General features: G+C 40.9%; 2 protein-coding genes across 2 annotated transcripts in view; one reads left to right on the top strand and one right to left on the bottom strand.

Annotated features, from left to right (window-relative positions):
- Positions 1-22266, bottom strand: part of MOK (MOK protein kinase) — a 158379-nt gene that overhangs the window by 13961 nt on the left and 122152 nt on the right.
- Positions 1-22266, top strand: part of DYNC1H1 (dynein cytoplasmic 1 heavy chain 1) — a 48518-nt gene that overhangs the window by 17363 nt on the left and 8889 nt on the right. Inside the window, exons 28-63 of the mRNA XM_061376258.1 lie at positions 252-352; positions 1597-1756; positions 2036-2279; positions 2462-2645; positions 3092-3304; positions 3483-3721; positions 3805-3961; positions 4370-4597; positions 4842-5072; positions 5204-5344; positions 5602-5835; positions 6409-6615; positions 6711-6832; positions 7209-7374; positions 7599-7762; positions 8025-8154; positions 8855-8988; positions 9260-9374; positions 9500-9661; positions 9739-9953; positions 10041-10245; positions 10376-10549; positions 10649-10768; positions 10886-11006; positions 11622-11817; positions 12471-12588; positions 13326-13541; positions 14071-14283; positions 14484-14611; positions 15033-15186; positions 15961-16107; positions 16187-16337; positions 16540-16793; positions 16961-17095; positions 17190-17284; positions 17377-17551. Coding sequence (XP_061232242.1) covers positions 252-352; positions 1597-1756; positions 2036-2279; positions 2462-2645; positions 3092-3304; positions 3483-3721; positions 3805-3961; positions 4370-4597; positions 4842-5072; positions 5204-5344; positions 5602-5835; positions 6409-6615; positions 6711-6832; positions 7209-7374; positions 7599-7762; positions 8025-8154; positions 8855-8988; positions 9260-9374; positions 9500-9661; positions 9739-9953; positions 10041-10245; positions 10376-10549; positions 10649-10768; positions 10886-11006; positions 11622-11817; positions 12471-12588; positions 13326-13541; positions 14071-14283; positions 14484-14611; positions 15033-15186; positions 15961-16107; positions 16187-16337; positions 16540-16793; positions 16961-17095; positions 17190-17284; positions 17377-17551 — 6149 coding nt within the window. The remainder of the gene's footprint in view (positions 1-251; positions 353-1596; positions 1757-2035; positions 2280-2461; positions 2646-3091; positions 3305-3482; positions 3722-3804; positions 3962-4369; positions 4598-4841; positions 5073-5203; positions 5345-5601; positions 5836-6408; positions 6616-6710; positions 6833-7208; positions 7375-7598; positions 7763-8024; positions 8155-8854; positions 8989-9259; positions 9375-9499; positions 9662-9738; positions 9954-10040; positions 10246-10375; positions 10550-10648; positions 10769-10885; positions 11007-11621; positions 11818-12470; positions 12589-13325; positions 13542-14070; positions 14284-14483; positions 14612-15032; positions 15187-15960; positions 16108-16186; positions 16338-16539; positions 16794-16960; positions 17096-17189; positions 17285-17376; positions 17552-22266) is intronic.

The raw sequence follows: 22266 nt of genomic DNA, 5'->3' as shown, positions 1-22266 counted from the left end.
GTTTGTATTGAAGTACAATAAAAACTTGAGACAGGTATACAAACTTGTTATCTCTAATACATAGCTTTAATGTAAGCACGTAGCACACTTAGAAATAAATTTTTGAAGAACAAAACAGTCTTTTGGGAGAAGTTGTAACAGGTCTAGGTTTCACTGAACCCTCTTGGCAGGGACCATCAGAATCAGCATGCTGGTAGTGAGTACCTCAGATGATTAAATATTAAGACATGTCTGTCCCACTTCAAAAATAGGTCCTGCTGGTACTGGCAAAACAGAATCTGTTAAGGCTCTTGGACATCAGCTTGGCCGCTTTGTGTTGGTTTTCAACTGTGATGAAACATTTGACTTCCAGGTAAGGTGTTTGATACAAAAGAAATGTAATCTTTGCTAATAAGCTGTGAGAGTCTCTTCAAAACTCTGAAACAGCCAACAGTGTTTATTTTCAGGATGATAATCTTCAAGTCTTAACTGAGCTGGAATCTGTGGATCCTACAGATGCTCTGTATCAAAAAATGCCTAAAGCAGAAGTAGAGAAAAAAATTGGAGGGGGGAAGGTTCTGGTTGTTTTTTTAGTTCAATAGCAGCGCATGGAGGGGGAAAAAAGAGGAAGTACAGGGTGGTGGCGCAAGACTGGCTTTAGGAAAGTAACTTAAACTGTTTGGTTCGCATAGATAGTATTGGTTTAATGGAAAACAAATGAGACTTTGAGACTGCTAAAATAGCTGTATTATTACCAAATTATCCTTTGCAACATAACTGTGGAGTGTACCTCAGCATGTGAGGTATTCTTCAAAACTAAGAAAATCTACCCAGATATTTCAAAAATAATATCTTCAGCTGATAACCTCATGCAATGCCTCTGTAAATTATAACATGGCAAATGTCTCAAAATAAAAACCTTGGTTGGGTGTGTATATATAGAAGACAATATGAAACTTTGTCAAGGAATCACAGTACTCTGCCAGGTTGCCCATCTGTTTGGGTTTTTTTCTGAACAGTTGTATTTTGATCAGACCAGGGGTCCATTTAGTCAACATTTAGCCTGTAGTGATGACTGTGAGAAGATACTTAGGCAGCAGTAGCATCACAGATAGTGTTTGTTACTCCTTCCTTGCTCCCAGTCCCCTTCCTGCCTCTGACAGTTTAGAGGAACAGGAGGTCCCAAGCTAAAATGGGTTACTCTGTTCATGCTTCAGTGAACCTTTCCCCAGGTACTCATTTCTGCCCTTAAATCCACACCTTTTGAAATGTTCTGTAGTTTAGTATCCTCCTTGCAATAAAGGACTGGAGCTAATCATATCAGCAAACAAAACATTATAAAGTGGGTTTATATTGACTGCTTTGTGAATACATTGCAATACAGAATGTACTAATAGAAAGCTGTGATCATTTTCTGTGACTCTATGAAGCCGTGAACATCTGAAAGTCAGACCCATTTAATAGCTCTCACAGCACTACAGAGATGGCAACCTACATAGAAATAGAGCTCCTTCCTACTATAGATGCATTGTATAACCTGCTCTTCTCTGCTGCCTTTGCCTATTTATAAGCAAGAATGATCATGCAACTTCAGTGACTTTTGCCCTCTACGTGCAGGCAATGGGACGCATCTTTGTGGGACTTTGCCAAGTAGGTGCATGGGGCTGCTTTGATGAGTTCAACAGACTGGAGGAGCGTATGCTCTCTGCTGTTTCCCAGCAAGTTCAGTGCATCCAGGAAGCTTTGCGAGAACATTCCAACCCCAACTATGATAAGAGTATGTAATTGTTCATATGTAGTAGTGTTACATAGCATCTCTAATGTCCTTCATGGTGCTTTGTTGCCTAGTTTCATTTCTACCAAGTACAAAGGCACTTTCAACCAAAACTTAAAAACTTGAAGTCAGCTTTCAGCTGGTAGAAATCTGTATTTCAGTTGCAGTACTAGTGGACCTACTGTCCATTGCTGTAGGAAAATGAAATAGAATAAAGTATGATTTCTGTTTTCAGGGTGATTGATTGCCGACTCAGGTGTAACTAAATGCACTCTGTTTCAGCTGCAACACCAATTACTTGCGAGCTGCTGAACAAACAAGTCAAAGTGAGCCCTGACATGGCTATCTTCATCACCATGAATCCTGGATATGCTGGCAGATCAAATCTGCCTGACAATTTGAAGAAGTTGTTCCGTAGCTTGGCAATGACAAAACCAGACCGCCAGTTGATTGCCCAGGTCATGCTGTACTCCCAGGGTTTCCGTACAGCTGAAGTGCTTGCCAACAAGATAGTACCATTCTTCAAGTAAGTAACAAGTTTGGCTCCAGTCAGTAAAAGTAGAGTTATTGTTCAAAGCAGTAATGTTCTTTATATCTCAATAAGCACAGTGTGCAGCAGTGTCATTTTAAGAAAATAGTGACGTTTACTAAGTCTTGTGTTTGTCTCTATTCAGAATCAAACCATATTTTGGCTCTTTTGCTTCTTAGGCTTTGTGATGAGCAGCTGTCTTCCCAAAGTCACTATGATTTTGGCTTGAGAGCATTGAAGAGCGTGCTGGTTAGTGCAGGTAATGTGAAGAGAGAGAGGATTCAGAGGATAAAGCGGGAGAAAGAAGAGCGTGGTGAAGTTGTTGATGAAGGAGAAATTGCTGAGAATTTACCAGAACAAGAGGTAATGTGTGTGATAAGGTACTGGATGCACGCTAAACAAAGAAGTAACTTAATAGTGTTTACAATTAGTGTTAAGCCATGCAAGTGGAGTAATGTTAGTTACGGAAAGTGGTAATTTGGTGACTTAGAAGCACCTAGTTAAATGTGTCTTATGAGTCCTTGAATCATAGATTGTTCATTATACTTACTGCTGCTCAGTTCCTCAGCAGTTAATACCAAAAGCATAGTGAAAGGAGAGGCGTGATAAACTACAGTTGTATAAACTGAACATCAATAGGAATTCATTGTGTAGTTTCAAAATTTAAACCCCATCAGTGTCTGTTTTTACTAAGACCACTTTGGTCTAGTGCTTTATCAATGAAGCATGTAGTTGAAGTATTCCTTGTCAAACACATTAGGTAAAGCAAACTTAAAAAAATCTTAACCTAAACATGACTTTCTCTGCAGATCCTGATCCAAAGTGTATGTGAAACTATGGTACCAAAACTGGTTGCAGAAGACATTCCATTGCTGTTCAGTCTCCTTTCTGATGTGTTCCCTGGAGTACAGTATCATCGTGGGGAGATGACAGCCTTGCGAGAGGAGCTTAAGAAAGTGTGTCAGGAAATGTACCTTACCTATGGTGATGGAGAGGAAGTTGGTGGCATGTGGGTTGAAAAGGTAAAACATGAAACTGAAAATGTGGAATTGAAAGTTCATGTATAAGACTAAACTTCCTGGTTTATTATGAAAGTTGGAAAGCCTTTTCCTTTCTCTTGTCTGAAGTGAGCAACACATGGAATCTTAGATTGATTACTGAAGTTAAGACTTAATTGCTGCATCATTTCTTGTGTCACAGGTTCTTCAGCTGTATCAGATTACACAGATAAATCATGGATTGATGATGGTTGGTCCGTCCGGAAGTGGAAAGAGCATGGCTTGGAGAGTACTTCTGAAAGCCCTTGAACGGCTGGAGGGTGTGGAAGGTGTTGCTCATATTATAGATCCAAAAGCAATCAGCAAAGATCACCTGTATGGTACTTTGGATCCGAACACCAGAGAATGGACAGATGGCTTGTTTACACATGTCCTGAGAAAGTGAGTGGCTAATACATTTGTGCCATGAATAAGCTGGCTTTATTCTTTGTTTCCTACTGCAGTAACTGTTTCTTTTAATGTAGAATCATAGACAATGTGAGAGGTGAACTACAAAAACGTCAGTGGATCATCTTTGATGGTGATGTAGACCCTGAATGGGTTGAGAACTTGAACTCTGTTTTGGATGACAACAAGCTACTGACTCTGCCAAACGGAGAACGTCTCAGCCTTCCACCAAATGTAATGTTATTATTTTTACCCGATGCTTATGTGCTGTCCTATAAACTTGTAGCTTTTACCTTAATCCATAGTGCTGTCCTTCTTTCTTATTACAAGCCAGGGTAGTACTGAACTCAGGTACTAGTTTGCCAGAGTTAGGATCTTTTGTGGAAACAAACATTTCACATTATAATCACTGTGATCTTTTAAGACAAATTCTGTAGGTTATATGAAAGACTAGTGTAACCGTCAATGATGAACTTACTCTAGGATATTTTAATGCTGCTGTTGATTATTCAGAGGCTAAACGCAAATCAACTTATTTTAAAAGGTCTCTGTTTGGGCAGAGGGAGAGAGGTTTAGGTTTGTTTTGCTTTTTTTGTTGTTTAGTTTTACTTCAAACTGTTGTTCTGAATCTCTGCTCTTCAGGTGCGTATCATGTTTGAAGTACAGGATCTGAAATATGCCACTTTGGCTACTGTGTCAAGGTGTGGCATGGTCTGGTTCAGTGAGGATGTTCTCAGTACAGACATGATATTCAATAACTTCCTGGCCAGACTAAGAAGCATTCCTCTGGATGAAGGTGAGGAGGAAGCTCAGCGAAGGCGAAAGGGCAAAGAAGATGAAGGAGAAGAAGCAGCATCCCCAATGTTGCAGGTATAAATTAGATTACATTTTGGGATAAGGTAGTAAGAATGCTTGTATTACAAGTAGTAGTACAGTGTACTTAGAATTTATGACAGCCTGTCAGAGATAAGCTGCCATCCTTTCTAACATACTTTTTTCTTTTTAAAGAATATTAAAATATGAAGTATTTCAAACCTTTAACAAAATTATTTCCTGCTGCCTAGTAATCAGGTGAGAAACAAGTGTTTTGAGCAGTGTTTGTCTCCCCCAACAGATTCAGAGAGATGCTGCAACAATAATGCAGCCATATTTCACATCTAATGGCCTGGTAACTAAAGCACTTGAACATGCTTTCAAGTTGGAGCATATTATGGATCTTACCCGCTTGCGCTGTCTTGGTTCTCTGTTCTCCATGTTGCATCAAGCTTGCCGCAACGTAGCCCAGTACAATGCCAATCATCCAGACTTTCCAATGCAGATAGATCAACTAGAGCGCTACATCCAGGTAAATATAATACGCTGCTAGGTGGCTGCTGTGTTTGATGCATTATTGTAGCAGTTGGATTTTATTGATTATTCCTTAGGCTTTGTTCCATTGCTGTTAAACCAATAGCTGCTTTTACTGCTTCTTTACAGAGGTACCTGGTCTATGCAATACTGTGGTCTCTTTCTGGAGACAGTCGTTTGAAAATGAGAACAGAACTGGGAGAATACATTAGGAGAATCACCACTGTGCCACTGCCCACTGCACCAAACATACCTATAATTGACTATGAGGTAAACCTTTCTAATGATGAAAGTGTTGCTGTTTTGTGTTCTTGGGAGCTTGTTTCAGATTTTGGCGATGAAACTGGAAACCAAAACACTATGCTATCTTAAATTTTAGTCTCACAGTTCAGCTATCAAGCTGCCTGTTTAAATAAACACATGAAATTTGATGCCACAAACTATTCTGTGGTTTAAAAAAACATTTTAAGTTAAGATTGAGCTATATTCCCGTTGTAAATTGTCTGATCATGGTTTTGTGCTACTAGGTGTCCATTACAGGTGAATGGGTGCCATGGCAATCGAAGGTTCCACAAATTGAAGTTGAAACACACAAAGTTGCAGCTCCTGATGTTGTAGTACCAACCCTAGATACGGTTCGTCATGAAGCATTGCTGTATACTTGGCTGGCAGAACACAAACCTCTGGTCCTGTGTGGCCCACCAGGTTCTGGAAAGACCATGACACTCTTCAGTGCTCTGAGAGCTCTGCCTGACATGGAGGTATGAGTGTGTATGAATACATGCGAATTACAGAGTAGTAGCAAGTCTCTAATCTCCTTAAAATATTAAAGCAGTCTTAATTTAGCAGGAAAACAATTTGCTAACCAGAATTCAGTGATACCTCCACCTCAGTCAGTCACTTGTATACATAGCAAAAAAACAAAAATTTTGTTGAGCAGAATCTAAATTTATGTCTCAAAATCCTTAACCTAAAAACTACTTCCTTTGCTCCTTCAATAATACAGGAGCATTCCTTCATTTAGTGTTTAAAAACCTGTGGTAATGTTCAAGAGTAGCTCTCATCCTTCAGTGTATTTAGATGGAGTAACAGTTATATGAAGCTATAATATTCTAAGTACAAGTTTGGGCAGGAGATGTTGCTGCATGGTAGACGGAGAACATACAGTGAGAAGCCAACAGTATACAGTCATAATACAGACTTACGTGAAATATAGATAGTATATATACTTCCACTACAGATAGCAAAGTATACCTGTTTTCAGGCTTCTTGATATATTGTTTTTCAAGCCTTAGTGTATTTTAACTATTTCTTTGCAATATTCTCTTTTTAAGGTGGTTGGGCTCAACTTTTCTAGTGCTACAACTCCAGAACTACTCTTGAAAACTTTCGATCACTACTGTGAGTACAGGCGTACACCTAATGGAGTAGTGTTGGCTCCTGTGCAGTTAGGAAAGTGGCTGGTGCTGTTCTGTGATGAAATCAACTTGCCAGATATGGATAAGTATGGCACACAAAGAGTCATATCCTTCATTAGACAGGTTTGTTTTTCTTTGTAATCAACTATACCACTAGAGTTATTTTCAAGGAAATAACAGCATTCCACTGATCTTATTTTACTTCTGTTTTTTTCCAGATGGTGGAACATGGAGGATTCTATCGTACATCAGACCAGACATGGGTGAAACTGGAGAGAATTCAGTTTGTTGGTGCATGTAATCCACCCACAGATCCTGGAAGAAAACCTCTGTCACATAGGTAGCGTGTCTAGTAAACTCCATATAGCAACAGAATAGGGGTCAAAATTGAAGCATTGACTGTGTAATCTGTTCTTAATACAGTTGTTTAATGCCAGCTGTGCCGAAATTGTCCCTTACTTATGAACTAACTGCTAGCTGGTTCATTATGACAGCCAGCCAGTGGACTCACTGCTGCACGCCTTGAATGATCTGTCTGAAGTGCTGTGGATACTTCAGAATGCTTTGTGGCCTGAGTTACCAAGGAGCAATCAAACCAACTGCTTTTACTAATAATAATTTTGAATCAAGATGTTAATTTAGTTTTGGCAAAACATAATGAAAATAATACAAGCTGTAATTTGACTTTCTGGACTATGTAATCTGCTAATCTTCAGATTTTTACGACATGTTCCTGTGGTTTATGTGGACTATCCTGGACCAGCTTCACTCACTCAGATATATGGAACATTTAATCGTGCAATGCTAAGGCTGATCCCATCACTTCGCACATACGCGGAACCCCTTACTGCTGCTATGGTAGAATTCTACACAATGTCTCAGGTAAATTTTTAAATACAACCCCAGTCTTCTAGCATTAGAAATCTTCCTTCATTTAACATGCATTGTTTGTCTTTCATATGGATAATATATGTAGAGGAACTTGACTAACAGAGTTCTGGTGAAAGCTGATGGGTGATGCTAACAAAATAATATCTTGCAATGCCAAGGCCTGTAAAAAATATACGAATTTAAGATGAACTAACCAATGAAGTTTAAATTTTTAGGAGAGATTCACTCAAGACACACAGCCACACTACATCTATTCACCTCGTGAAATGACTCGATGGGTGAGAGGCATATTTGAAGCATTAAGACCACTGGAAACCTTACCCGTTGAAGGCCTGATCAGGATTTGGGCCCATGAAGCCTTACGTCTCTTCCAGGACAGGTAAAATAAACATGAGATGGGGAACCAAAAAAAAAACAAAATCAATTTTCCGTACTCATTGCCAACTTTCATTAGAAGGCCAAACTGAAGTGTGCTTCATGTTAAATAACATTAATACAATAGAATTTCCCTTCACTCTACACTCTAAGGAGTAGTATCTGAGCAAAGCAGAAACATACTTCAGTCATAGCACTGTCCTGTGATGTGAGTATATCCTCCCATTACAGAGGATTTGTAGTCACTGACTTGTTTCTTTATTCAGACTTGTGGAAGACGAGGAGAGACGCTGGACTGATGAGAACATTGATATGGTTGCTCTGAAACACTTCCCCAATATTGACAAAGAAAAAGCTATGAGCAGGCCTATCTTATACAGCAACTGGCTGTCAAAAGTAAGTAAAAATTGAGAAAAAAAAAGTTTGGGAGCAACTGAGTGATGCAGTTCTTACAAGCTAGCTGCATGTATATTAACAGGATAATTCGTGCCCTTCAATTTCTTAAGCTGATCTCAAAGAAGCTGTTACTATGATTATCTGAAGTGCTATTGTAAGATCTATCACAGTACGTACAAGCAGTATTAGATAGTATTTCCCAAGAACAGTAAAACACAGAAAGCTGATGACAGTTACTGCTTATGGAATCTCTTGGATAAGGCAGTGACCTTTGGATAACGCTGATGTTACTCTTTATGGTGGACTGTTTGTTGCTATCTGAAGTCATACAGCTGTGCAATCTGTAGAAATCTTCCGCGGTCAAGGCAAAAGTTCATCTAGCCTGCTGCCAGTAGCAAGTGGCTAGGAAAGGCTGTTTAAAATAAGCTGAGGAAGTAAGGGTAAGTCTGCCATGGTACTTCCTAAGTCTCTGGTGACTGGCAAGCACAGTTTCAAGCTATGATAGGTTCACTAGAGTATTCAAACCCTGTGCTGGTATCTGTGTCAGTTTAGGCTATGGGCATGTTCCTAAGCAAATTGAATGAGTACAGCTTTTGTAAAGCATTGTTACTTAAGTATTTGAATAGTTCTGCTTTCATCTACTCATAAATTGATCCCGATGTAATCTTAAGTTCCATACTGTATTGGCTGATTCTTTCAGGATTATATTCCAGTGGATCAAGAAGAATTAAGAGACTACGTGAAAGCTAGGCTTAAGGTCTTCTATGAAGAAGAACTTGATGTACCACTTGTTCTGTTCAATGAAGTCTTGGATCATGTGTTAAGAATTGACCGGTAAGTTGAGACTTCAGCTGCTGATTGTGTAAATAGTATTTAGAGACTTTTTCTAAAACAAAAGGATCATGCTCCATTCTTACTTCCTGTGTAGTCAGGCTACTCTGAGAATGGAGCATGATCCTGTTGTCCATAGACAATATACTGCTGGCTTCCAGATAGCAGGATCCTATCTGGAAAGGTGTGTCAGTTTGGAAGTTTAGCTGTTCAAAGAAAAGCATCAGTAAGTTGATAACACTTGCCAAACATACTTCATTGTGTTCTTTTCCAGAATCTTCCGTCAGCCACAGGGCCACTTGCTGCTTATTGGAGTCAGCGGAGCAGGAAAAACAACCCTTTCAAGATTTGTTGCCTGGATGAATGGTTTGAGTGTCTACCAAATTAAGGTTGGCATGCTAATTTAACTTTAAAAACCCTGTTAGTCAAAGCTCACATTTCTTAAATACTGACCCCTAAAATATGCATTAAAATCTAAAGAAAAATACTAATAACCAGTGTTAAATCTTACTAGGTTCACAGAAAATACACAGGTGAAGATTTTGATGAAGACCTTAGGACAGTATTGAGACGTTCAGGCTGCAAAAATGAAAAAATAGCTTTCATAATGGATGAATCAAATGTTTTGGATTCTGGATTCCTGGAGAGAATGAACACTCTCCTAGCCAATGGAGAGGTAAGAAGATTTTTAAGTAAATACTTCAAGTGCCTTTTTAAAATTATAAGTTACAACAAAGCTATCTCTTGAATTAGGTTCCTGGTCTCTTTGAAGGAGATGAATATGCCACCCTTATGACTCAGTGTAAAGAAGGAGCACAGAAAGAAGGTTTAATGTTAGATTCACATGAAGAACTCTACAAATGGTTCACCAGCCAAGTTATTCGCAATCTCCATGTTGTGTTCACTATGAATCCATCTTCTGAGGGCCTGAAGGACAGGGCAGCTACCTCTCCTGCGCTCTTCAACAGGTAATTGCTATATATTCCAGCATGTATTACAAGTATTATTAAAACAGTAACTGGGGGGAAAGTCTTCACAGATGCTTTGTATTTCAGGTGTGTCTTGAACTGGTTTGGAGACTGGTCAACTGAGGCACTGTACCAAGTGGGCAAAGAGTTCACAAGCAAAATGGATCTTGAGAAACCAAATTATATTGTGCCCGATTACATGCCAGTTGTATATGATAAGCTACCCCAACCACCAACACACAGGGAAGCTATTGTTAATAGTTGTGTGTTCGTTCATCAGACTCTTCATCAGGTATGCTATTATTACACTGATTAACTTCTATTGATCTTTAGGCCACAGCATCATGTACCAGTTTCCTAAAAAGTATGATCTTTGGCATCCAAATAGATTCAAAAACTGCATAATCTTTTTCTTGCCTAAGGCTAATGCTCGTCTGGCAAAACGGGGAGGCAGAACCATGGCAATCACACCACGCCACTATCTAGATTTCATCAACCATTATGCCAACTTGTTCAATGAGAAACGAAGTGAATTGGAGGAACAGCAAATGCATTTGAATGTTGGTCTTAGAAAAATCAAGGAAACAGTTGATCAGGTACATATCTTTAAAACTTTGCCCTCTATAAGGCTGGAGTGATTAAATAGACCTCTCTGCTTAAATGGATTTTCTCTCCCATCTTACAACCTATCTCAGGTGGAAGAATTGCGGCGTGACCTAAGAATAAAGAGTCAGGAACTGGAAGTGAAGAATGCAGCAGCCAATGACAAGTTGAAAAAGATGGTGAAAGATCAGCAGGAAGCTGAGAAGAAAAAGGTAAAAATATTTGTGTTTTTATCTGTGTATTTGTAAATATCTTTATTTATAAAATAGAGCCTGCAGAGCAAGTACTGGAAGAATTTCAACTTCTAAAAAGCAGTAATTTCCTTCTAGGTCATGAGCCAGGAGATTCAAGAACAGCTGCACAAGCAGCAGGAGGTCATTGCAGACAAGCAGATGAGTGTGAAAGAAGATCTTGACAAGGTGGAGCCTGCTGTCATTGAAGCTCAGAATGGTATGTTATCAACTGACATCACCCTGTGGTCTTGGATCTAAAACTGCAGTCCATGGAAATGTGTTTTGTTGTGGTCTGAGTTGGTGCTAACAGAAGTATAGGCTCTGTTCAGTATGTAGCTGAACAGTGTTGAAAAAATTCCTAGTCTTTGAGCTGTTCATAGTACTGGTCTGATACCTGATAACTCCTTTTATGGCCTGCGGCTTTCTTTCTAGCAGATCAGCACTAGTTATTTAACTCAGTCTGTGTATTCATTAAAAAGCTCATAATCAGAAAGGCCATTGATGCCTCATTGCTGCACAGACAGCATACAATCAAGCTGTCCATTTGTTAAACTGGTTAGAGGAATCACTGATTTACGTGAATAATTTTTAGGCAGCAGAATAAGTTGCCTAAAAAGGATTCATTTATTGTGGCCAGTTGGAAGTTGACATTTCACAGAAGTTTATCTTGTGATACAGTAGTTTGAAGGTTATCCACTAGTATCTGCTTCTCTTATAATCTTCCCTTTGAGAATCTTAAAGTGCTTTTACAAATCCAAGGTACTTCAGTGGACTTAGCTAACTGTTTATTTTCTTCCTAATCAATGTTCGTCATCTTTCTGGCACTGGTTAGCTGTGAAGTCGATAAAGAAACAGCACCTAGTAGAGGTCCGTTCTATGGCTAATCCACCTGCAGCTGTTAAGTTAGCACTGGAGTCCATCTGCCTGCTACTGGGTGAAAGTACAACTGACTGGAAACAAATACGTTCCATCATCATGAGAGAGAACTTCATTCCAACCATTGTTAACTTTTCTGCTGAGGAAATCAGGTAAAGTGTAAGCGTGAGCTATTTATGTGAATAATCTATTTACAAAGATACGGAAGGTCATAACTGAACTTCCCTCTGTGCAGTTGCTTTGGTAGCACTTCAGTTCCTTCGAGACCAGTTTATTCTTGCATCTAATGAATGTGTAGGTAGTACAGGAAAAAGACTACTGAAGCAAAGGTGTCTTACGCAGACTGGGACAAAACAGCTGCTGCTGGGTAACCTCAGAGCATGGTTGCAAAGCAGTGTGTTGCTGTTCAGAGCTACATCGTTAGTTGAAGGTAGTTTTGCAGTAATAACAGACCCAAGTGGCTAAAGCTTTATCCAGGCTGACCCAGCTGGCTCTGAATCTGAGTAGAAGGTCAGACTAGACTATAGAGACACTGAATGCCCTTCCAACTCCAAATTTTTCTGAGCAGGGTTTAGCAATTTATGAGTGACTAATCTTAAAATACTGTTAAATGCTTTTTAACCCTTTTAAATTGTGACTGCTAAAACAGCATTTTGAACTAATTGAAACATCCCAGCTACCAGTCAGCAAAACTGGTAGGCAATGTTCATGTCAGCTGTGGAAGGCAGGCCAGATAAAGGAGTACTGAACTCATGTGCTGACATACAGTGTACTCATGCTATGTCTAAAAACATTTCCTTTGCAGTGATGCCATCCGGGAGAAGATGAAGAAAAACTACCTGTCGAATCCAAGTTACAACTATGAAATTGTAAACAGAGCATCACTGGCCTGTGGACCTATGGTGAAGTGGGCAATTGCACAGGTAAAGTCAGTAATTTGGAGAAGCAAACATGAAAAGTGTGACCCTGAAGGTGTATAACAGTGTCTGAAGGCTCTGAATTTGCCTCTGTTCAACTAAATATTACAAACTGGTTTGCTTCAAATAAATCTGTCAAGGTCTTTCAGGCAGACTTTTAAATACTTGACTAGCTTCCTAAAGGAATAGGCTTTGGAAAGATGTCCCCAGACTGAGTTATTGAAAAATGGTTTTACTTGCCTGTTGGTGGTCAATGCAGCAGAATGCTTGGCTTGTTAAAGCTGTCCCTGCTGTGAATGGCATGATGTGGAGAGACTGTTCAGCTTCAGTGTTGCAAATAAGCCATATCCTAACTGGTTTTGGCTTAGCTACACTCACTTCCTTACTAGGAAAGTCAGATTAGCACAGTAGTGGCTGGCATGGACACGCAGTCAATTATTTATGCAGAACAGTGCTGTATACTAGTGCATGTGGTCTCAACCTTTCAGATTGCTTCCTTTGTTATCTACAAAGCAGTAAAAGGATCTTGCAGAGAGCAATTACTTGGGTGTCTGTGCTTGGTTTAAATAAAAGTCTTAGGTACTGATAAACATTTCTGAGTTTCTGTTAAGTAGTTATTCATTGGCATACTGGTCCCAAGTTTCTAAGCTTGAAAAGATGCAGTTGATAACATACCTGAATGCTGTGGTTCTTATTAACATTTACTGGTTTAAAAGTATAAAGGGCCTGTTTACTGTTTACAGCTGAACTATGCTGATATGTTGAAAAGAGTGGAACCTCTACGCAATGAACTGCAGAAGCTGGAGGATGACGCCAAAGATAACCAGCAGAAAGCAAATGAAGTAGAGCAGATGATTCGTGATCTTGAGGCCAGTATTGCTCGTTACAAAGAAGAATATGCAGTGCTGATTTCGGAGGCTCAGGCTATTAAAGCAGATCTGGCTGCAGTGGAAGCAAAAGTAAGGCTCCTATGTAATAATTTTCCATTCTTTAACCTTTGATAGTAGGAAATCGAACCATTCTTCGTACTTGTGACCAGACTTGGTTGCTTCCCCTGTGCAGTGCATTTGAGCTGTCACAAAGCTTAAAACAACTGAAACCCGTGGCTTGAGTTGGAAATACCAACTCATGTTGCTGGTTGATTAATAAGACAGTTCACATAAGGCCTAAACTAAGTAGAAAGCCTTTGGAAAAAGGCATGGATGTAGAGTGATTGTAATGTCTTAACTGTGCTGCTTCTGGGAGGGTGGAAGGGGAAGAATTTCTCTGTGTATTTGATCCAGCGATTAGCGAGTAGACACTACTATGCTAATATTTAGCACTTTTAAGTTCAAGATAACAGTTAAAAACAAAACACTGAAGTGTAAAAGCACTAATTTCATTCTGAGCTTTAAATCTAACTGGGGCCTAGAGTTAATATTCAGATGTCCTGAAAGACTACCGTAACAATTTGTCATCTGAAGACTGTACTTGACCACTTATTTCTAGGTAAACCGCAGCACAGCTCTTCTGAAGAGTCTTTCTGCTGAACGTGAAAGATGGGAGAAGACAAGTGAAACTTTCAAGAACCAGATGTCCACTATTGCTGGAGACTGCTTGCTTTCAGGAGCTTTTATTGCCTATGCTGGCTACTTCGATCAGCAGATGCGCCAGAATCTGTTCACTACGTGGTCTCACCATTTGCAGCAGGCAAATATTCAGGTAAAGACGCAGTTATAAGTTAACTGTGTATGCATTTACTGCCGTAGTAAATGATAAATAGAAAAGTAGGTTTAAGATTGGCAAGTAAAGAATGGAGCTATTGGAAAGCAATACCCTGTAGAACTGCATTTACTTAAAATGTCCTCACCACCTAGTTGGAGAATCTTCAGTCAGGTACTAACTGGATGTACTTCTTGTAGTTCCGTACAGACATTGCAAGGACAGAGTACCTTTCCAATGCAGATGAGCGGCTTCGCTGGCAAGCAAGTTCTCTACCTGCAGATGACCTGTGCACTGAGAATGCCATCATGCTCAAGCGGTTTAATAGGTATTTCATTCTAAGACATAGAATTCTAAACCAGCATTCTCACAGGAGCTTTACACCTATCTAAGAATCACAGTAACTCTCTCAAAGCAGCTTCAGCAATTTCACTGTTGTAAGAACTTACAATATTTGTAAAAGCTTCTCAACTGTGTGTAAACATAAAAACTCATTCATCTTTCCTTGCCTTTTTTGTTACGCATAGCTGTTAAAATAAATTGGCCTGAACTGAAGCTATTTTGTTGCCCAAATACAGACTTACCTTTCAGAACTCTGAAGTGAAATAAGTCACTGAACCTGGCCAGCTTATTCCTTCAATATATGGGCTTTTAGATTTGAGACTTAACACAACCTAAATTCATAAAACTGCTTAGAGGCTGTCTGCAGTCAAGACCCAAATAATGACAGTGGTTTATTACCAACTTAGGTATCCATTGATCATTGATCCCTCTGGGCAAGCTACAGAGTTTATCATGAACGAATATAAAGACCGTAAAATAACTCGTACTAGTTTCTTGGATGATGCTTTCAGGAAGAACTTGGAAAGTGCCTTGAGATTTGGTAACCCACTTCTGGTCCAGGTTAGTTGCATAGTCTTGTAGAAACTATTAAAAATTCTGAGATGTACTAGAAAACTATGATTGTTCTGCTACTAAGGTGCAAACAACTTTATTTTCAAACCATGATTTAACAAGTAAACTATCACTCAGTCATATATGAGGTGTTACTCCTTAGAAAAATATGGTGAGATACACAGAGTCCATTTGAACTATTTCAAGATTAAATGCTTTTATTTTGAAATAATCTTTCTTTAATTCCATTTTACAGAATGACTTGTAACCTGTCTGTCTGTCCTTTGTTTCTGTTTGCTATCTCTAGTCATAGATCATAGTACCTGATACAGCTAATTATCTGGAACTAAATCTACTCTGAGTAGCAGGAAGAAGTTTCAGTAATACAAAGAAATGGGCAGTGGTAGGAATAATGACTTTGACTTCAGATGGATATATTTTTTTGTTTAGTAGTATGGAAAAGAGGAAGAAAAAGGATTAGCTTGCAGATGGGATCAGTAACTTGTTACCTGTGCTGCTTAGAAACGGTCTTACTATGAATTAGAACTAACACAATTATGACCATTAATACCCCCCCTTCCAAGAGTATGTATTATAGTAGCCTCAACTGTGTGCTTTTGTAGCTCAGCTACAAATATAAACTAGAAATACCTTTGAATGTGATCCATATTCTAAACCAGCTGTAAATTGATCCCTCACCAAACTTTATGCCCTAGTTGGATCAGGTTTTTTAGCTTGAGACAGTTGAAGCAACAGAATCTTTTAACAAATCTCTGCTTCTAGGATGTGGAAAGCTATGATCCAGTTCTGAATCCTGTTCTGAATCGTGAAGTCCGGAGAACTGGAGGCAGAGTTCTGATTACTCTTGGAGACCAAGATATTGATCTGTCACCATCCTTCGTTATCTTCCTCTCCACCAGAGATCCAACAGTAAGTAAACAAAGGCTATCCTGCTTATAGAAATGGTATGTCAGAGAACTGAGAGAGTTTTTCGTGTTTCCTGTGACAGGTTGAATTCCCACCAGACCTCTGCTCTCGTGTTACGTTTGTGAACTTCACAGTTACTCGCAGCAGCTTACAGAGCCAGTGTCTGAATGAAGTCCTGAAAGCTGAAAGACCAGATGTTGATGAAAAACGCTCTGACCTCCTCAAGCTTCAAGGTATGCTTGCCAAAATTAAAGTGACTTTCTCCTGTTCCAAAACAGTACAGTGATTTTATGTAGCTGTAGAAAAACACAGTGAAATATATAGCTGATACTCTTGCTTTTTTAGGATGTCCAATGACAAAGTACGCAGAATTCATGTAATTCTTAGGAACTAATACATCTCTACATATGTAATCTGATTTTTCTTCTAATTAAGGTGAATTTCAGCTGCGCTTGCGTCAGTTAGAAAAATCCCTACTACAGGCGCTTAATGAAGTGAAGGGACGTATCCTGGATGATGACACCATCATTACTACTCTTGAGAACCTGAAGAAGGAAGCAGCAGAGGTCACCAGAAAAGTAGAAGAGACAGATATTGTCATGCAAGAAGTGGAGACTGTTTCTCAGCAGTACTTGCCTCTTTCTACAGCATGCAGTAGCATCTACTTTACTATGGAGTCACTGAAACAGGTAGGGTGAGTTGTTCTTCCTATCAGAAGCTTCATGTGTTCACAGTTAAAAGCTAAATAGGTACAGCCTAATTCCAGCCCTAGCTGACATATTACAGTTTGGTAGGCACAAACCATTGTCAAACAGCAGGATTCTAGGGAGAAAAAACAAACTCTTTTGTCTTTCAGATACATTTCCTGTACCAATACTCTCTCCAGTTTTTCTTGGACATCTATCACAATGTCTTGTATGAGAACCCAAATCTGAAGGGAATTACAGAGAATACTCAGCGTCTTTCGATCATCACAAAGGATCTCTTTCAGGTTCAGTTTTTTAATTACTAAATGTAATTCTGTATTTTTGAGGGGTCAGAGTTCAAGGCCTCTTACATTGCTGTCTTCACTGTTTTGTTGGTAGGTGGCTTTCAATAGAGTGGCACGTGGTATGCTGCATCAAGATCATATAACGTTTGCTATGTTGTTGGCTCGCATTAAACTGAAAGGCACTATTGGGTAAACGTTTGTTTTCTCTCTTCACTTTGGTTAGAAAAGTGAGAGTTGTCTTGAATGCACCTAGCTCAACTCTTCTTTTTCCTTACCATTAGGGAGCCTACATATGATGCAGAATTCCAGCACTTCTTGAGAGGGAAGGAGATTGTACTAAACTCTGCATCTCTCCCAAAAATCAATGGTTTGACTGTAGAGCAAACAGAAGCAATGATGAGGTTGAGCTGCCTTCCGGCATTTAAGGACCTTGTTTCAAAAGTTCAAGCTGATGAGGTGAGTGTCAGCTATGGTTGGTTTCTGCACTAAACTGTCTGCTTAAGCATTTTCAGTGTCTGCTTTAAGAGCTTCATGCTTACAAGTAAGTAATCCTAGTATGAGAAGGGAAGCTTTACAGATTAACTAGTTGTAGTTGTTGTGGAAATGAATGCCCCTACTTCATTTGTAATCCAGCTATGAAATTTGACTTGTAAATACCAGTATTATTCATCACTTGGCCTTGGATGCAGCTTCACCATTCACCTAACTTTGAGGTTAGCTTTCGTTCCTATGATAACAGAAAGTGTGATTCTGCGTCTCTTTTACTGTATCACTAATGTGATAATGATGCAGTAGATGAGAGCAGCCCTAGCCGTACATAGTATCATTATGGTGGGCTCTTGGACATGACTATTTGAACTGAATTTGGATAGTGCTCTGCTTCTGGGCACTTTGCTCCTTGTCATGACATGTTATAAGAATGCATCTGTGTCCTGACTGTGAAACTGTATGTTACAAAGTATGTCCTTACCTGAAATAGTATCTGTTTGGCTGCCTAGTTTTTATATTAAAAGTTGAATTCTACTTTTGAATTAGACATTGATACCTCTAATTTCCCTCAGATCCCTCAGCCTTCAGATGTAAAAGAACATATAGCTTCATAGAGATCTGTAGACCCAGGGCGGGGGGGTTGGGGGCAATGCAGAATTAAGGGAGATCATTGAATTGATTGGACATGTCTAAAGAAAGTGTAATAGACAAAGCATAATTTGAGTTTTATGTGTGTTTTTTTTTTTATTAAAAAAAAAAGAAACAACAACAACATTTTGCTTGAAATACGTTGAAGCAAAACGAGTCCAGAACTTAATAAATATGATGGTCAAATTGCAGTCTTGCTCAGGGAAACATTGAAACCATTTATATATGAAACGCTCAAGCTACACATATTTGCGGGTCATAGTGGTAGGGGACTCTGCTTTGAAAGGAACAGAGGCACCTATCTGTCGCCCTGACCCAGTCTCAAGGGAGATGTGTTGCCTACCAGGGGCACGGATCAGGGATGTTGCAGAGACGCTGCCTGGTCTAGTAAGTCCCACTATTACCCACTAGTGATCCATGTGGGTGCTAGTGATATAGGTAGCAGCAGCCCGGAGAACGTAAGGAAGGACTATAAAGCCCTGGGAGAGGTGGTTAGGGGCTCTGGAGCTCAGACTGTCTTTTTGTCAATTCTCCAGGGTACAGGGGAGGACCTTAAAAAGGCTGGGAGGATTGGCCAGGTTAAAAAATAGTTAGAATGGTGGTGCCATAGTCAGGGGTTTGGGTATCTAGAACATGGGACTGAATTTAGGAGGCCAGGTCTACTGAGGGCTGGTGGAGCTGGTTGACGGGAGGAGTGGTTTTGGTAGGCTTGCCAGGCTACTCAAGAAAGCTTTAAACTAGATATGTTGGGGGAGGGGGCATCATTCCATCCCAACACACCCAGTCAGTTGCCAGCACCTATAATAAATGCTTGGAGCAATGTAGAGATATTCCAGCCGCTCCAGTCAATGACCTGGCTTCATTTGGAGCTCGGCTGAGATGCCTCTATACAAACGCCCATAGCATGGGGAGCAAACAAGAGGAATTAGAGATGTGTGTGTGTCTACAGGGGTATGATATAATAGGCATCACAGAAACATGGTGGGATGGCTCCTATGACTGGAGTGTTGGAATGGAAGGCTGCAGGCTCTTTAGAAAAGACAGGCCCAGCATGTGGGAAGGAGGAGTTGCTATTTGTGTTAGGGATAGGCTGGAGAGTATGGAACTCTGTCTGGGGACAGGTTATCAGTCAATAGAGAGTTTGTGGGTCAGGGTTAAAGGGAGGACAGCAATGGGAGACATTACTGTGGGGATCTGTTACAGACCACCTGGTCAAGAGGACTCTGTGGATTAAACACTCTACAGACAGACAGGAAAAGACTCACGCTCACAGGCCCTTGTTCTTGTGGGGGACTTCAATCACCCTGGTATCTGTTGGGGGTACGGTATGGCCTGGCAGCAAGCAGTCCAGGAGGTTCCTCGATTGTGTGGAAGACAACTTCCTTCTGCAAGTAACAGAGGAGCCAACAAGGAGAGGTGCCATGCTTGACCTCGTGCTCACCAACAGAGAAGGGCTCACTGGAAATGTGACGCTCCAGGGCAGCCTTGGATGCAGCGATCATGAGATGGTCGAGTTCGAGGTCCTCAGGACAGTGAGAAGAGCGTGCAGCAAGCTCAGTGCCCTGGACTTCAAGCAAGCAAACTTTGGCTTCTTCAGGAACCTGCTTAGTAAGGTTCCATGGGATATAGCCCTAGAGGGCAGGGGGGCCCAAGACTGTTGGCTGATATACAAGGATCACCTGCTACAAGCTCAGGAGTGTTGCATCCCAACTAGAAGGAAGTGCAGCAGGAGGGCCAGGAGACCTCCTTGAATGGATAAAGAGCTGCTGAGGAAAATTCGAAGGAAAAAAGAGGCTTATAAAATGTGGAAGCAAGGACAGGCAGCCTGGGAAGAAAACAGGAATGTTGCCCAGGAAGCTAGGGACCAGGTTAGGAAAGCTAAGGCTCAGTTAGAATTAAACTTGGCTAGGGATGTTAAAGACAACAGGAAGGAATTCTATAGGTGTATTGCAAGTAAAAGACAGACTAGGGACAACATGGGCCCTCTCTGGAAGCTATCAGGAGAACTGGCTACCCTGGATTCGGAGAAGGCTGAGGATCTTACTGACTTTTCTGCCTCAGTCTTCACTGGCAAAGGCTCTGACCACACCACCCAAGTCTTGGAAGGCAGACGCAGGGACTGTGAGAATGAAGACCTTAGGCCTGGTTCAAGACCATCCTAAGAACCTGAATGTGCACAAGGCCATGGGACCTGATGAAATCCATCTGCAGGTCCTGAAGGAGCTGGCGAATGAAATTGCTAAGCCACTGTCCATCATATTTGAAAAATCATGGCAGTCAGGTGAACTTCCCGACAACTGGAAAAAGGGAAATATAACCCCCATTTTCAAGAAGGGGAAAATGGATGACCGGGGGAATTACAGACCAGTCAGTCTCACCTCTGTGCCTGGCAAAATCTTGGAGCAGATTCTCCTGGAAGGCATGCTAAGGCACATGAAAATCAACAAGGTGCTTTGTGACAGCCAGCATGGTTTCACTAAGAGGAAATCCTGCCTGACCAGTTTGGTGGCCTTCTATGATGGGGCTACAGAACTGATGGACAAGGGTAGAGCAGTTGACGTCATCTACCTGGGCTTGTGCAAAGCGCTGTCCTACACAACATCCTTGTCTCTAAATTGGAGAGACATCAATCTGATGGATGGACCACTCGGTGGATAAAGAACTGGCTGGATGGCCGCATGCAAAGAGTTGTGGTCAATGGCTCAGTGTCCAGCTGGAGACCAGTAACGAGTGGTGTCCCTCAGGGATCAGTGTTGGGACGGGTCTTGTTTAACATCTTTGTTGGTGACATGGACAGTGGGATTGAGTGCGCCCTCATCAAGTTTGCCGATGACTCCAAGCTGTGTGGTTCAGTTGATACACTGGAGGGAAGGAATGCCATCCAGAGGGCCCTCAACACGCTTGTGTGGTGGGCTGATGCCAACCTCGTGAAGTTTAACCATGGCAAGTGCAAGGTCCTACACCTGGGTTGGAGCAATCCCAGTCACAGCTACAGGTTGGGCAGAGAAGAGATTCAGAGCAGCCCTGTGGAGAAGGACTTGGGGGTGTGTTGGTTGATGAGAAAATGAACATGAGCCAGCAGTGTGTGCTTGCAGCCCAGAAAGCCAGCTGTATCCTGGGCTGCATCAAAAGGAGTGTGACCAGCAGGTTGACGGAGGTGATCCTGCCCCTCTACTCTGCTTGTGCGAGACCTTACTTGGAGTATTGTGTGCAGTTCTGGTGTCCTCAAAATAAAAAGGACATGGAACTGTTGGAACAAGTCCAGAGGAGGGCCACAAGGATGATCAGGGGAGGACTGGAGCACCTCCCGTATGAAGATAGGCTGAGAAAGTTGGGGCTGTTCAGCCTGGAGAAGGGAAGGCTGTGTGGAGACCTCAAAGCAGCCTTCCAGTATCTGAAGTGGACTTACAAGGATGCTGGGGATGGACTCTTCATTAGGGACTGTAGTTATAGGACAAGGGGTAACATCTTAAGTCTTAAACAGGGGAAGTTTTGATTGGATATAAGGAAGAAATCCTTTACTGTTAGGGTGGTGAGGCAATGGAATGGGTTGCCCAGGGAAGTTGTGAAAGCTCCATCCCTGGCAGTGTTCAAGGTCAGATTGGACAGAGCCTTGGGTGACATGGTTTAGTGGGAGGTGTCCCTGCCCATGGCAGGGGGATTGGAACTAGACGACCTTAAGTTCCTTTCCAGCCGTAACTTTTATGTGATTCTGTATCTGGAAGTCTTGGAAAAGACCAGACTGTGTTGAGCATTGAACAATACTGGGAGCTAAGTTAAATGTATGACTTAATTTCATTAATATAATAGTGCTTCTGTTTAACAGTGTTAGCCTTATTTCTCAAGACTTAGTCACAGACTGAAGCTGGTAGTTAATTGAACTTTTTGTTCTGAAGATAGATGATAAGGTACTAGCATCAAATGGGAAAAATCTTATGAACTTGTACATTTCATTGCTTAAACACTTAACTACTTACTAGGTTTTTTTAAATACTTGCAAATCCAAGGCTAGGGAAGCTTGGACTGTACGTAGT

Source organism: Neopsephotus bourkii, unplaced genomic scaffold (genome assembly GCF_033783945.1).
Source record: "Neopsephotus bourkii isolate Nb327-2 ecotype Australia unplaced genomic scaffold, CSIRO-AGI_Nbou_v1 NB_1707, whole genome shotgun sequence".
NCBI classification, from domain to species: Eukaryota; Metazoa; Chordata; class Aves; order Psittaciformes; family Psittacidae; genus Neopsephotus; species Neopsephotus bourkii.
The sequence above is the reverse complement of the archived record's forward strand: the minus strand, read 5'-3'. Positions and strand labels throughout refer to the sequence as shown.